The sequence below is a fragment of the Nematolebias whitei genome, chromosome 13, assembly GCF_014905685.2.
Source record: "Nematolebias whitei isolate Nwh7 chromosome 13, NemWhi1, whole genome shotgun sequence".
Lineage (NCBI taxonomy): Eukaryota > Metazoa > Chordata > Actinopteri > Cyprinodontiformes > Rivulidae > Nematolebias > Nematolebias whitei.
The window spans coordinates 12,949,575-12,959,811 of record NC_056510.1 but is presented as its reverse complement, the minus strand read 5'-3'; the positions used below and the strand labels follow the sequence as shown (position 1 = coordinate 12,959,811).

The 10,237-nt window shown below is 36.5% G+C and overlaps 1 protein-coding gene across 1 annotated transcript in view; it reads right to left on the bottom strand.

Moving 5' to 3' along the window:
* Nucleotides 1-2,942, bottom strand: part of lrp1bb (low density lipoprotein receptor-related protein 1Bb) — a 235,325-nt gene extending 232,383 nt beyond the window's left edge. The window contains exon 1 of the mRNA XM_037686113.1: nt 2,873-2,942. Within this exon, the coding sequence (XP_037542041.1) occupies nt 2,873-2,942 (70 nt within the window). The remainder of the gene's footprint in view (nt 1-2,872) is intronic.
* Nucleotides 2,943-10,237: the final 7,295 nt, after the last annotated feature.

The following is a 10,237-nucleotide window of genomic DNA, read 5'->3' as shown; positions in this document are numbered from 1 at the left end:
TATATATATATATATATATATATATATATATATATATATATATATATTTCACTGAAAAAGTTATAACTCTAAAATGTATAACTATGCCTTCTTATTGTAATATTTTACGGTAAAACTCTGGACCACATGCATTCTTCAAGAACTACCAAGCTTTTATGTATGTTTTACTGTTTTAAGGCACCCTTTAGTTAAGATTATTTGAGGGCATGGTCAAAAATTCCTATGATATTTAAAAAAGAAAAATATAAGCTGCATCATAAATATTAGTCTTAATAAAATACTGAATTTCCTGTGAACACTTGTACTTTATTTATTTATTTATTTTCAGATACAAGATCGTCTGCTGGTTTTGACAAACCAGCCAACAATGACACCTTCTGAAAGATCTTTATTTACACAATAGCACTCTTAATTGCTTATTTTGAAATGCAGCTACACCTCACACTCAATGGTTGCTCTTAAGTCTTAATCAGCTCTGTGCCTAATGAGAGTCCTTTTGTGCATGGGATACAGGAACACTGATTAAAAAAAATTAAAATAGCTGCCAAAGATGCAAAAAGTAGCCAAATACCCACTTACTGCCACAAGATGTGCTAAAAGGGTTATATTTTCTATTCAGCTCTTTCACAATTGACGTCACCCCACTCAAATCAGACTTGGAACTTGGCATATTAATGTAATTTCCATTAGCCTACCACAGACTTATAAAATAAATTAAAAAATGCATCTCTATAAAATATTCGGAACTGGACAGTGTACAACGTTTTTATTCATGTTCATACTTTTATTGTTATTGAGTCCTGTCTGCAAATCAACTGATCACCAATAGATGTATATTTAAGAACTAAAATGGTTTCATGCTTAAAAATAAATACAAAACTGTAAAAAATAAAAGTGCATAAATATGGGACTCCTATTGCAGAATAATAATACACATTTTTCAAAAGACTGAGTCCAGAAAGTTGACATGATTAGAGTATCGTGCAGACAAAGCAATGTTGTCTCACTGAATCATTTTCTTTTATAGAATACCATCAGTTACTCAAGATTGCAGTGCAGCAGCACTTACAAAGTATAAAGTTGTCACACGTTTTAGAGTCCCCGGTGAATATGGAAAGGAGCACACAGATGCCTCGCGGGTGCGGCTGCAGGCTAGCTGGGTCTCAGAGGCGGCTCAGGGCATTTTTTTTCCCTTATCTTGGCCTCCCTCTGTGCATCAGCATTAATCACTGCTCAGCATATTCTAGATACAAACAAGCACCCACACTCTGCTTCCAAACAATCTGATAAAGGTTTGGATCAGGAATTTTAACAATGTAGACACAGTGTTCATTGCAGTAAGAGTATATATCATTTTGATCTAAGAAGATAGCAGCCAAACAATGTCTCGTTTCAGCCATAAAAGCCATTTAATATCAGTCGAGCATTTGCTCGCTGCCAACAAATATATTCTGGGGCCAGAATAATGAGGTTACAGTGGATAACATACTGTATATTTTGATAGAATATTTAAAAGCAAAATTAGCATGTATTTTAATAGACCATCATGTCACTAAAGTACAGTTTATATATACACCGATATAACTCTCTCTATATATTTATACATATATAGTAGTTCTTTGTTACTACGCGGTTCATTTTTTGCTGACTCGCTTTATTGCGATTTTTCAAAGTAAGATTGGACATGACACACAGTTGGCTGATTGATGGATGAGCTGCAAGATCGGCATGGGACTTTTATTTAAAATAAATCATTTTAAATTATTTATCACCTGCTGTACCTATGTGCAGCCCACAGCTTGCAGGAGAAGCTTCCTCCTGCAGCATGTGTCAGAGTGCAGTCGGAGGCAGAGAGCTGAGTTCATGACATGCTGTGCTCTTTGAGAGTGTTTAGAGTTTTGAAACATTGTTTAGAATATTGCAAGAGTGTGGGAAGGGGTTAAAATATCATAATCATCATCATCATATATACAAAGTATATATATATACACAGCAAGAACTAAATTGAAACAGTGAATGGGAAAAGTTATTTTTTTACATAACCCTTAATAATAGTAATAGACAACATTTTTTTTCTTTTATTTCCACTTACAAGACAATTTGGATGTCTAATGGATAATTCATACTTTGATTTTACATATGTGGACACAATGGTGTATTTTTTTTTTCTGAGTACACATAAAGGTTATGTGTAATACTTATGTGGATATCCACTAATCCATACATATGCTCATATTTCTGCAGGTTTATACATGAAGACAGAACTCAGACATATTTATAATAAGTGCCCAACTCCTCCAAGTGGATCTTAAGACATCCCCAGGCCAGAGAGGATGCATCATCCTTCCAGCGGGTTCTGGGTATGTTCTTGTGTCTCCTTCCAGTTGGACATGTCTAAAAAAACTCCAAAGAAGGCATGCCCAAACCACATTAGCTGATGCCTTTCAAAGCGTACGAGCAATGGCTCTACTCTGCCTGTACTCCTCTGGATGATGGAGGTCCCCACCTGATACTTAAGGCTGAGACCAGCCACCCTACGAAGAAATCCTATTTTGGTTGCTTGTATCTAGGATCTTGTCCTTTTGGACATAATCAACATTTCATGACCACAAGTGAATGTTGGAACATAGAACAGTAAATTGAGAGCTTTACCTTTTAACTCGGCTTTTTCTTCCCCATGACATAGCAAACCGATGTCCTCATTACTACTGATTAGGCCCCAGTCTGTCAATCCATCTCCTGCTCCACCCTACCCTATGCTTGAGGCAGAGACTCACCCCTGACCCATAGGGAGCATTTCACCTTTTTCAGGTTGAGCACCGTAGCTTCAAACTTAGAAGAACTGATACAGTTCTCCCCATGGGCACTCTACCTGCGGGGAGAGCCGTCAAGGTCAGGTGCAATGTAAGCCAGTTGGCAGGCAGGGGCGGGGCCAAGGGCATGCTGAATTCTGACAACACAAAGTGACTTTTGGTAAATTTTGGAAAGTAACACTTATTTCCATTTTTAAAAAGTCTAAAAACAGGTAATCAATTTTCTTTATTTTTTAAGAAGCAGATAGTTTCCCATTTTATTGCAGCTGGTATCACTTTTTATAGTCACTTAACCATTCTTAGTAAATACATGTACATGCTCAACTGGTAAAATGCCAGCCAACATTTTATAGCAGGTACGATATGTTCTCTCTTAGTTTAAATGATGTTTTAACCTCAAGGTTGCCATTTATTTTTACAACAGTTACTCAGACTCTTTCACTATAACACTACGATTGGTTTGCACTTTACAGCCTTCGGGAAAATACTATAGTAAGTCCTGTCAGGCACATCTATTTGATCATACCTACTTTTTTAAACACAAATATGAAAGCGTTCAATGAACTGAAACCTCCACTGTGATTAGAAAGTGAATATTTCCCCAGAAATAGATTCAAGCTGAGTGTGTCATGCTGAAGAAAACCTGCTCCTCTGCTTACTTCATGAAATGATAGTGCCTCATAAATTGTCTCTGTTTACTCCCATAATCCACGTAGGACCATGACTGTAATCCATCTTTGTTTTACACAAATTAGTTCTGTTTAAAACCCCCCATAAAGATCCAAACAGTTATTCAGAGGCCTCTTGTTTTAAAATAATTCTAGAATAAGTGTTTAAGGTCAAAATCGTGTCCTTTCTGTAAAAATTCATTGTAAAGAGGTCAACTATATTAAGACTACTTATACTGAATGAGAAAATGAGCTGCATGAGCATGCGCTACGTGTTCCGCTTATTGCCCTGAGGGTAGAGTGACTGCTATCAAGAGACACGGTGGGGCAAAGTGGTGAAAACGGAGGGCTGAAAGAGGTGTAGAGGGGAACGGCAACACAGCAGGTAGTGGGGCTCCTGTTTGGCTGCAGGACCTCTGGAAAGCATCCAACACCCTGCAAGACACAACATAGCCTCACCTTTCACGTCACATATTCTCAGAAGAAATCCCCGCTGCCTTCTACCAGCCAATTAAAAATATATGCATAATTTAACATTTCAAATTGAACATGATTTGTGGTTAATTGTTGGAAATCCCCCTCTATCCAAGGAAGGACAAAGGAAGAAAAAACTGTCTCTAATCTGATTTGTCCTCCCTAGAAATGTGATGACATTTTCTATTAGGAGGGGCATAAGATCATAAATGACTAATCTAAAAAAGAATAACTTTGCCAATGTGCCACAAAAGAAGCATCATGTCTGAAAGATGAATATAAGCTCAATGGATCAGCTTTCACAGTCTATTAAAGTTGTGGCCTTCAGGTGAAATCACATTACAGAGGTGGCCATTCTCTTCATCTCCTCTTTTGCACACTGAAGAATGGTATGGCACATCCTTGGTGAGAAATGTCTTTCCCTATTCCTCCAATTAAAAGATAGCAGTAAAATATAGCAGACATGTAGCTCTGATAGTGTAATTGCTTACTACAGTCAGCACAAGAGGGGGCAAAGTTTGCCCATTTAAGCCTGAAGCAGCTCAGCAAACAGAACCGGGACTGCCGCACAAAAGGGACATCAGCGGACATCTCTCACAATCCAAATCCGCTTTTTTGCTTAGCATCTATGATTTAATTGTCACTATATCTGGCAATCATTCAGTCAAAGTTTCTTTACTGCATGTCCTTGGTGTTAGGATAAATCTGTGGGACAAAACAAAGACTTTTCAGTTGCTAATGGACTTGCGGCCGAGTAACACTTGTTATTTTTGCCTGAACTGAAATGTGTCAACAAAAGCAAGCAGCACCAATAATCACTGTTTATGTGCAGGATTGTTAAGGATATGTTGAATGTCATTTTTTGTGATGCAAATTAGGCAGTGTTTAATTCTTTATTTAATTCAGCTTGGGGCAAATTTGAGGAGACAGGGCCAAACAATATATCTCTTCTTTAATCTCTGTGATGGCAGCCAGCAAATCATATCTAATAAGCAGCAGGTTCACTCAGTCAAAAGTCAATTGGCGTCTGCTCAGCTTGGTTGAGTAAGGCAATGTTTTGTAGGTTGTTAGAATCAAATGCCAGCAGCCGCCCACTGCTCAATGATAAGCTAATCTCACAGGAAAACAGTTATTGTTTGTTGGCGCCACTGCAGAACCTCGTCAATGACATTCTGTTTGGCTGTTTAGTCATTTTTTAAGATATCACTATAAGAAACGCCACATTTTTCAGAGAGACCTTGACATTTCTAATGGTTTACTAGAAATTAGAGTTTCAAATAGGTACTAAACATGAGGGTTGACATAAAAAAGCCAATTATTGTAAGTTTGTCTATCATCTACAATTGGTTAAAAAACATATGCTGCTTTTAATATACAAAATGTCTAAAAGAGAGACAGATGATTAACCTTCAACACAGTGGTGGTAACAATATGTGCATTTATGTTGTCAACTTTTTTTTTTTTTCTCACCAGCATGTTGGAAAAGTCTGTTCAGTCATTTAAAGTAAAGTGAAATGCCCAGACTTCCTTTTATTATCTGTATAATCAGTTAGTCAGCTCACCATGTCAGCTACATCCAATTTTAAGCAATTTTATATACTTTAGCAGAACATTGAGTTCCTGTTTCTATGTCTTTAAAGGAATTTCCTGTTGAGCAGTTTAAAAGGTTTGCTACTTTAAAATAACGCCCAATCATTTCTCTACTCTCTTCTCCTCATCTAAAGTTTTATAGAAAAGTTTAAACCTAGAGAATTTATGCTAACATTCAAAATTCATTTTTATTATGGCACTGTATTCATGCTCTCGTTGTTCGGAGAACAGGGATTTGTACATAGTAGTCAAAGTAATTATTAAAAAGAAAAAAATATATATTGAATTTCACCAAGAACTAAAAATGTTTCTATATCCGAGATAATTTTGTTTTATCACAATAGAATCACTAATTAAAAGGTGACAGTTTGATGATTCATACATCAATGTCCTCTTCATAATATCTTCCGTAGGAGTTTCACTGTTTAGCATAGAAAGTTTTATATGTAAGTAGAAAGAAATGGGTTCTGGTCTGACCTTCAAAATAAATGAACATACAAGCTTTTTGTTGTGCCACTGTTTTTCAGCTTTTACCACTACCAAGAAACAGCCATGTCTGTCCATCTCTACCAATTAGCTGCATGGTGCAATAATAAAGAAGAGGCAGAGTTTTGTGTGACTGATAATATGAAAGCTCCAACCCCATCACACTTGATACTTGATATTGTGAGAGCTGGCTGGTCAGTAATTAGGTTTCCCAATTAGCCAGTACTTTCAGTCAAGCAACAGAATAGGCCTAGAGTGTTTAAAAAAAAGAAGAAGACTGATACCATTAGCTTATCCCGACTACAATATCTCCTTCAGATGTGTTTTAGGTACAGACATAATCAAGAGAGATACATTTGTCTAATCCTCGTCTTTAGTACAAACTTGTGTCATGGTAGCAAATGAGAAAAAAAAAAAAATACAGCAGCAACCATGTGACAAAAATAACATTGAAAGGTTCAATTTTCAATGGTTGCATGTGAAAAATAAAATAATAATTAAAAACTACTCAGGGTGTTGAAGGTGCTTTTGATAAACATATCTCTCCCCTGATACATGGCAAGATGTGAAAGCTTTTTATTGACTTTCAGGAACAATCAGAGAATGTCTTGTGTTAATAAACAGGATAAAAACAAATACTCATTTTCCATGAGAGATAATTAGCTCCATCAGCTAAAAAATACACTTTAGGAGGAATAATCAATTATTAAATCATATCCTATTGTACATTTGCAATATTTATGCCATGCATATTACATTAGGAACATCACATATTTTAAACAGGTCTTGAATTGTTATTAAATGAGAAGTATCTTGTATCTTTTCATCTGCGAGCACTGATCTGCCTTCTTTGTAAGTCTACTGGTCACATTATCTAACCGTGGCACCCTGAAGAGCAACCTGAGGAGGAGCAAGACGCAATTCATTCGGACTATGTTGAATTTCCCCTTTTCTATGAAAAACACAGCTTTTATCTGAAATAGACAAACTCTCGTATCAGTTTACGCACATGTTCTCTGCTGTATGTGTGCATATGAATTTAAGAACTGCTTCACCCAAGCCATTTCAATCCCGGGCACAGAGCAGCCTCGTTTCAGTCTTTACATTGCCGTGTCTCGAGATAAAATTCTTCAAACACACAATCCCCTGGTGTAAAAGGAACAGACTAAAGCAGCTCTTCTGTGAAGATTCTGTTGTGTCATATAAGATACAGACAAAATGTTACTTGCACTGCTGCCCTAAAGCAAAACACTGTATCTGCAAGCACTCCAGTGGGGTTGTGCAACAACTTAATGTATAAAAGTTTGGATGTACTGGGACCCTGTGTGAATGATTTATTTCAGGCTTACAGGAGGTTAAACAAAAATTCAACCACCATGACAAGTACACAGTTTAATTTCAGTAAAAATTCAATAAATAAACGTTTGCAATTCTGAAACAGAATTGGGGCACAATTTCTAAAATAGAGACTATATGAAGAATGACAAAAGCTCCAATTCTCTCTGCTTCACAGAAAATGAAAATTCCACACACAAAAAAAGCAAAAAGATAACCAAAAAATTAGCTTCTACAACTTGAACATTTTATGTTTAATTTCATTATTTTCTCCCATAGTATCGGTACCAGTGTAATGTTAACCTTGTATTGTATGAGCACCAAGATGATCTGTAGCAATATTTTTTTCCTCCGATATCAAACCCTTCCATTTGATACACATTGCATGTAGTCAAAACTTGCTTAAAACTTTAAATAATAATAATAATAATAATAATTCTTATAAGAATAATGAAGGAAACCTGCAAACATACATTTCACCTTATTGCCCTATCATTAGTTGAGACTATGATGTTCGACTCTAAGAAAGTAACATACTAATTATCTAAGGATGTACAGAATATGGTCAGAATGCACATAATTATCAGTATTATTATGACAGCTTAGTGGTTAGCACAGCTGCCTCACAACAAAAGGCCTCAGGTTCAATCCCGAGTGTGGACTGGGGTTTTTTCTGTGTGGAATTTGTATGTTCTTCTCATGTTTGCATTGTTTTTTTCTGGGTACTCAGTCACTAAGCTTTGCTAACCACATACTAAAAAAATTGCTTTGGTAATACTAAACCGCTAAACAGATAAAAAAAAATTTAATAATAATAATTGGAAGGTAACGCTAAAGTGCTAACTTTTATCATACACTGACACTGTAAGACTGTCTGTAATGTAAAAACATTGTAAGTGAACACAACTCAAACAGTTCATAAATCACAGGTAAAGCGTCCATGTCCCATTCAGAGGTGAGGTTTCAAATTAATCTGGTCCGTCAGAACAAAAGAGGCAGAGCACAACTTTGCTGTGCTGGAGCAGAGTGATGCATTCAAAGTGTGTCGGACGTCTCTTTTGTCTCATTTACTATAATGAATTAACTCACTTTAGCAATCCTCTTTGTGGCTTACTTTTGTAAACCAACTGTGCATCGTCATCAGTATTATCTCGGTAATACAGGGGTGTCAAACTCACTTACAAAAGAGGGCCAAAATTGAAACCTTTGCCAGTTTCAGAATCTACATTAACTCAAGTCAGATACCCAACATCTTTTCTTGGTTGCAGGTTCCTCAAAAAGAGTTTGATTGGTCTCATTTGATGTTCTCTGTTGCACTTTTGACATCATAATCAAAGTTTAGTGTCAAAAATGTAGCAAAAACAGACAGTAAATGTGTGTTCCAAAGGTGGTTTGAGAGTTAACGAGGATGGCAGTAAAGTGTAGAAATAATTTTAAAATGTGTCTTAATAATACGTTTATTTTATTGTTTTATTACATGTCCTCTAATTTCTTTGAGAACAAAACAATGAAAATATTTTGCTTGTGACTGTAGAAAAAAAAAAAAGGCCTCTATCTTTTGAGTTCATTGAAAAATGATGTAATTGGCATCTAGTCCCATGCCAAATATTTTCCAGCAGACAGGTATTTAAAGCGTTATCCCTAATTGGCATTGATGGGAGTGCAACAAGCAGGAGAATGTTTCCCATCTAAATTGCAGTATTATGGGTGGCAAGAACGGGCACAGCTCACTTTCTCTTGACATGTTTAGTTTAACAACTGCATTAACTCTCTGGAGCCCTGAAACTGACAGTAACAACACACTAAGAAAAATTGACAAGATTGATCGATTTTGCCTTGCTGCAAGACAGCTGGCAGCTCATTTTCAGTCCTACTGGAGGCACGTATGCAGTCCAGTCAAAAATACCCTTATTATCCAAGAATGTTCTGATTATCAGAATTTATCCTACACCGCATCATGTATAGTATGATGTCATCTCTGTAAGTTGTCATCTATTAAAAGCGTGTCCTCTGAGGGATAATGGCAGTTATTGTATCTTGAAGCCTGTTTTCACTCTTTTATTTCCCTCAGTGGCCGATTTTACTAACGACAAAGAAAGAAAACTGACAATTGAATGTCAGTCATATGTCTGTCTCATGTTTTGGACCATCAGAGACTAAAGAGATTACACCACCAACCTCAGTAATGATCTCTGACAGTTTGACAAGACTGCCCTTTGGCAAATCATTATAATAACAGGTATATTGATTGGCTGAACTCCAAATAGCATCTGGTGGACATATATTTTATTAGTCTGAATACAAGAAAAACAAATAATGATTTCATTTTCCTGTATCTGCATGCAATGATCGGTCTCAGCAGAGTTCCAAAAAGCCTGAACAATAAAATGTAGAGAACTGAAAAGAGCTACATACAGTTTTGAGAACTTGTTCCATTTAAGTCAAAAAATCACAGAGGCTTCTAACTGCTGGATATGATTTTAATTGCCAAGTATACCAAGCTTCACTTTAAGCAACAAAGTCTCATACATATTTTAAACTGAGAGTCCAGTATAATAAAACACCCTCAGAAACAACCATTTGTAGTAATGGGAAGCAGATAGTTTTTAACCCCAGCAGTAAATATGTAGAATTTTCCTTCATACTCGACACCTCAATACCTGTGCAAAGTCGCCTCAAGGTGATACCGATGAGAATAGGATCCTGAGACCTATTGACTCGCTTCATTATTAATTCAGCTTCAAGCTTTACAGAACGGCCGCTGCAATTCAGAGGCAGAGATGAGAAATTGGAACAGCTGGAGGTGTAATACTCTGGCTTTTCTCTCTGGACTCCTGTCAATACTCACACCAAAAAAAGATGGAGGTTGCA